Source organism: Oncorhynchus kisutch, linkage group LG21, assembly GCF_002021735.2.
Source record: "Oncorhynchus kisutch isolate 150728-3 linkage group LG21, Okis_V2, whole genome shotgun sequence".
Classification (NCBI taxonomy): domain Eukaryota; kingdom Metazoa; phylum Chordata; class Actinopteri; order Salmoniformes; family Salmonidae; genus Oncorhynchus; species Oncorhynchus kisutch.
This window is the reverse complement of record NC_034194.2, coordinates 11758310-11764309: the sequence shown is the minus strand read 5'-3', so window position 1 is coordinate 11764309 and position 6000 is coordinate 11758310. Positions and strand designations below refer to the sequence as shown.

The 6000-nt window shown below is 40.4% G+C and overlaps 1 protein-coding gene across 1 annotated transcript; it reads right to left on the bottom strand.

Annotated features, from left to right (window-relative positions):
• Positions 1–2917: 2917 nt before the first annotated feature.
• On the bottom strand, positions 2918–5793 carry LOC109866768 (forkhead box protein A2). Its single transcript, XM_020455610.2, has 2 exons — positions 5036–5793; positions 2918–4453 (listed from the first exon to the last, which is right to left on the bottom strand). Exons 1-2 carry the CDS (start codon positions 5102–5104, stop codon positions 3275–3277), a joined length of 1248 nt encoding a protein of 415 aa, XP_020311199.1. The 5' UTR covers positions 5105–5793; the 3' UTR covers positions 2918–3274.
• Positions 5794–6000: the final 207 nt, after the last annotated feature.

Genomic DNA, 6000 nt, shown 5'->3' with positions numbered 1-6000 from the left:
TTGTAAATACATTCCCATGGTATATGGTCTGATATGCCATGGCTGTCAGCCAATCAGCATTCCATGTTCGAATCCACCCAGTTGATAATTGAATATATAAAGCTAAGTATATGGCTCCTGTTACAACGTGAAGCTAACTTGTTATAGTATAATGGGGCTAAGATTACATTTAAAAATAAATTGTATATTTTTAAAGTTACCTACTAAAAGGATAATTTTTTGTTCGTTGAGCAAGATGCTAAATAAGCTATTTCCCCTATTTATATTGCCAATTCATCCTATTTTATCTTGTTATGTTTCATTTCTTCAAGCCCTATATTGCAGAGTACGATATTCTGAGCATGCACTCATTTAATGTGTAGTAATGGACTAATCCAAGACCTGCATTATCAGTGGAATCGGAGTTCATCAATTATTTAAACACTATTATTCAACCTGTTCTAACATACTATGGGGCGAGCCTCTCTCCCAGTCTAAAATATGAGATTAGGACTATATCTCAATTGAAAGGATATTTAGGCCTAAAACCAGAGTGGAGTGAACAGCCTCAACCCTCCAATACACTAAAGCAATATTACAGCTTGTGTACATTTGATCAGAAATCACCTTGTTCCAGGTCCAGCCAAAACGGCTCATCTGGAGGGCATAAATTTCTTCAAGCCCTATATTGCAGAGTACGATATTCTGAGCATGCACTCATTTAATGTGTAGTAATGGACTAATCCAAGACCTGCATTATCAGTGGAATCGGAGTTCATCAATTATTTAAACACTATTATTAAGGATCTGTCAGGTAGGTCTACCGATCCCATCTCCTGCTATAGATGAAATCAGAAAGAAAAATCGTGCCAAGATAGTAGAGGGGTCACCTTCAAAATATGAACGTGCCCTTGCATCGGCCATTTTTACACACCGCTGTTAACAAACATTTGCCTATACAAATAAATAATTTATAACACATAATAATAATAGTAAAGCATTATTACTAATATTATTATTATTATCCTCATGTTTTAGCAATATTATTATGCCTATATAAATATAGCATAAACTACACAATGTTCACATTTCCCAATGGCCTACGGTATTCATTTCTTATTCGAAGAAAAAGTATTTTAAATGTAACACTAGAAAGAAATACCATCTGGCGGTGAATCTAAATTTCATGAAAACAAAAACATCAAGACCAGTCTGCAAATAGACCCCATGCATGACAAGGCTCAAGAGAAATACATGTGTTGTTGCATGCCTACCTCTGGATATTGGTTTGATGCCGCTGGACATTGAAAAGCGACGAGATCTTGGAAGACTCCATCCAGCAAACTGCTTCCGAGGACTGCATTCATCACAGCATTTATTTAAACGCTAACTCTGTCACTGTTTACTGAGCCACAAAGCAAAGATGTCACTGCCTAGCTAGTTTTGAGAAGAAAAAAAAGGTTTACACTGATAATACCGATTGTTTTTTATCAGCAAGAGAGACAATTCAAATGTTTGTGTAAATGTATCTACCAAGACAAATAGGCCTATAGCCTAATATTTTGGACATATTGCAAATGTGACCGTAGGTTGTTTATTGTAAACGTGTGTTTTCTTTGCAGATGATTGTCCCATGTATTGTGCCCGATCATTTCTGATTATGAGTCGGTCATATGAGGGGATACTGTTGGCCTAAAGTGTGACAGGACAGATGGCAACATATGGACAGTTCGGATAGGCCTTCAGACGTCAACTTCTAGAGATTATAGACCATTTGCACAGGGGGCTTTCTTTTTTTGTATAATTTGAAAGGGGTAAAGGATAACAAAAACACGGAACATTTTAATATTAGTTTGTTGTTGAGTAAAAACATGTTTTAAAGGTTAATAGGCCGTCGTTTTTTCATGTAAACATGGCCTACGTTTACGTTCCCTCGGTGAAAGCAGCATGGGCTACCATCCCATCGCGAAGTTGTTGATGTATTTAGAAGGGGCTATGACATGGGTTCATCTTATCAGTTAGGATCTGTTGTGAGTCACGTGTTAAGTGGTTTAAGAGTAACCCCATGACAGGGCAGGCATGTGGGACTAAAATCAGGGTAATTAATCACCGTCACTTTCATTGTGCATTGTTCTTTCTCCCTTCCGTGCGCTTTTCTATTTTGCTGGCGATAAAAGTGATAATGAAACAAATGTAGGTTGGCAGGTAGCCTGGTGGTTAGAGCGTTGGGCCATACCCAAAGGTTGCTGGTTCGAATACCCAAGCCGATAAGGTGAAAAGTCTGTCGATGTGCCTTTGAGCAAGGCACTTAACCCTAATTTGCTCCAGGGGCGCTGTATTAATAAAACAACACATTTCACTGCACCTATCTGGTATTTGTGACAATAAATATATATTTTTTAATATAGTTGGTGCTCGGTGGGATTCAGGAAGGATTGGTGGGGTGTGACATATGACCAACGGGAAATCGTTCGGGAATTGTCAGATTGTGCAGAGGAAAACGCCCCTTCGTTGTATAAAATGTCATGTTAATAATAGACTAACCGAACCTGTTTTATAAATAATAATAATAACAATAATGTGGTTATGTTAGGTTTAATACAATGAATAAAGCATTATTAGCCGATTACATTTTTTGGGGTGTGGTGGTCTTCGTTTAGTTTCTTGGCGAAAATTGCAACCTTTATCCTAAATGTGCATTTGGATATATTGTCTTATTGAATAGTATATAGGCCTATAGTGTAGGCCTATAAGTAGGCCTATAAATACAGACATATTTCTTTATTCATTGATGCTGCTAATCTTCCATTGTTTTATATTTTACCTAACTGCTAGTCTTTCTTAAATAAAGATGTTCGATATTTTTCATCATGGTTAGCCTATTGCACAATTAACCTTAACCTTATGCGGTTGCCATATAATAATGCAGACAGAAAGGTAATATCAAATAATACTTTAATATAGATTTTCGCTTGCTACATGAATACACATTAACAACTTATAGCCTAAGTTATAAGGGATACACAAACGATATTAGCACAGAGCACGTCTCACAATTTGTAACATACCGAGGTGCCTGTGAATCCCACAGTTACGCCTTCAATTATAATGTAAAAGTGTCTGTATGAAATAATGTCGTCACATATCAACATACTCCGAACGAACATATGACACTGAATCAGTCCCTTCCATGTCCAATGTCCATAAAAGGTGATCCATAAAACAAAAACACTACCAATTTACAAATGTACAAATTGTCATTGTTAGAAAAAGTTCATTGAATGACGATTCAAATTCAAGAAGAGTTCATGATTGGCCTCGAATACACACCTTGGTAGTAAGAAGTGTCTGTGGGTGTAGAAGCAACATCTAAGCCCGTTTTAGTCGACATTGAGCCCATGGACAGCGGCCCTGTCATCGGTGAACCATAGCCGTACTGCATCATCTGTTCATACGTTTTTAGGTCCATTTTGTGGTGATGCTGCTGTTCCGAAGACATTAGATTGTTGATGGAGAAGGGGTGATTGAATGAATAGTGGTGCTCCGGCTTCAGGTGCGCTTCGTGCACGAGCACCGAGTGATGCTGAGACAGAAGATGGTGAGTCTGTGGGATAGGAGAGAGCGCATGCTCCGCGGGGCTCATTACCTGCTGCCGGGGTTTTGGGTTAGATACAGTCCGCTTGACGTCTTTTACGGACGGGGTGGGGTGGGGTGATTCGTTTCCATTACAGCTCTCTGGGCTGCTGTTAGAGCCGCCCTCGGGAGTTTTCTTCCCGGTCTCCCTGCCGAGGTCTTTCTCGCACCTGAACCGCTTTTGCCTCCGGAGATAGCAGCCGTTCTCAAACATATTCCCTGAGTCCGGGTGAAGGGTCCAGAAAGATCCTTTGCCCGGCTTATCCGGGGACCTGGGCACTTTGAGGAAGCAGTCGTTGAAGGACAGAGAGTGGCGGATAGAGTTTTGCCAGCGCTGCTGGTTCTGTCTGTAGAAGGGGAAGAGGTCCTGGATCCATTGGTATAGCTCATTCAACGTCAGCATCTTTGTGGTAGATTGCTGTAAAGCCATGGTGATGAGAGAAATGTAGGAATATGGGGGCTTGGCGTGCGTATAGCTTCTCCTGTATGTTTTGGGGTCCCTTGACCTTATGTTGGACTGTCCATACATGGGGCTCATAACGCTCATATTATTATAGGAGGTCAGGGCATTCATCGATGGAGACGGGGTGTTTATGGGGCTCATGTTCGGGTTCAGCGCCGCGCTCATGCCCGCCATCCCTGCTCCCATACTGTGCATGGCTCCGGAGCCCGGTGACATCGCGGCCATGGAGTGGTTCACACCCGTGTTGACGTATGACATGTTCATGGGGCTGCCTGACATGTTGCTGGTTGAAGTCATTCCAGGCATGCTCATATAGGTGCTCATCGAGTTCATTCCCAAACCGGTGTGTTGTGTCATGTTTCCAACTGAGGTATAGCACTGTAGAGAAAAGAGTGCACAACGTCAATAATATCTTCAACAATGTGAATAAAGTAGACACCTATTAAAATCACCTCGAAATAATTATACCTACAGAAATTCGTTTTTTTAGTTGGCCAAATATCCAATCTTAATTTGCAACTTCAAACAATTACGTTCAAACAGTGAAGAAGTGCATGTAGACCTACATGCTAAAGAATATTCTAAAGCTATTTTATAAAGGGGGAACAATTAGTCAACGAATGTAGCCCAATCAGGCGAAGGGATCATTGTAGGCTCCGTAATAGCCTAATTCGATACATAGTCAAAAGGCAAATTATATGCTACGATTAAATAATAAGAAATACATTTAAGTTTCAATTAGATTTTCTAAATAATAAAGATTCAAGTAATATATTTCGTAAATGGTCTTTCCATCCTCACTAGACATTGGTTAGGAGAGCGAAGAGATCCGGCAGGATTTCTATGGCGCCTCAAGTCAATATTTGATCACAAAGTTAATATTATCTCAAGGATAATATTGAGTTGTATAGACAGCAAAATGCATATATATATATATATATATATATAAACTCTACCCACCTCGGGCTCTCCGTAGTAAGCGCTCCAGTCTGAATGCTCGTGTCCTTCCATTTTAACAGCGCTTAGCATTGTGGACCGTCCAAAACCAATTTCCGTCAACAGCCTCTCTCAGTCCCAGCAGAAGATTAAGTGACAAAAAACTGCACTAAAACCGATAGGGGACTACAGGCAACCCAGGTCGTTTAGTCTGCGTGCTGCCTGGGGACTGGTTCATGGGTATCTCTCTGCCCGGAGTGCCTTCAGACGTTGTAAAGCGAATGACGATGACAAGAGTTGTAATGACGTTAGCTCCTCGTCTTGCTGTGGTATAGCAGCATGTGTCGCGTTGGCTCTCGACCCTCCAACCCTCACTCATTCAATGCCCTATTTGAATAATCTGCTCACACCTAGGCACTAGACTCCTCCGTTGGCCCTCTGTTGTACACCTGCGCTGTCTGAAAAGGGCAAACCTATTCGATCCAATATGTCAAATGTGATTGTTTTCCACCAGAAAAAAAAGACAAGGAATTTTGAATTCTAAGAAGGCTTATAGGAATGTGGTTTGGCATCTTCTGACTGAGTATTCTCATTTCTCTCAAGGAGTGTGGTCCTCGTCTAACTTCATTTGCATTCCTATCACATTTTACAGTTTCAGCATGCAATCAAACATTTTGTCAAAATAAACAAGGAATTTCCTAACCAGTTATTTCACCAAACCACGATGCTACATCGATATAATAAAAAGGCATATTGATAATGGAGATATTATGGGTGACTATAAAACACCACTTTTAATACTTATTTAGGCCATATTGAATAACGATTGACGACTGTAACATGGGAATGTTTTTATTTGAGCAATAAGTCCAGGGGTCCATGCATCGATTAAATTCTGGAGTGAGGGGGCGATAAGGGTAGTCTAGTCTACGCAGTGGTGATGACAGAAATGAACAACTTCGTAGAACATTGTGTGCAGCATTTCGAAT

What these genes read in the sequence shown, in the direction of transcription:
- LOC109866768 (XM_020455610.2), bottom strand. Translation starts at nt 5,104, where the DNA reads ATGCTAAGCGCTGTTAAAATGGAAGGACACGAGCATTCAGACTGGAGC. An exon ending in CTTACTACGGAGAGCCCGAG is followed by an intron (nt 4,454 to 5,035) that starts GTGGGTAGAGTT and finishes TTTTCTCTACAG; the next exon opens with TGCTATACCTCAGTTGGAAA.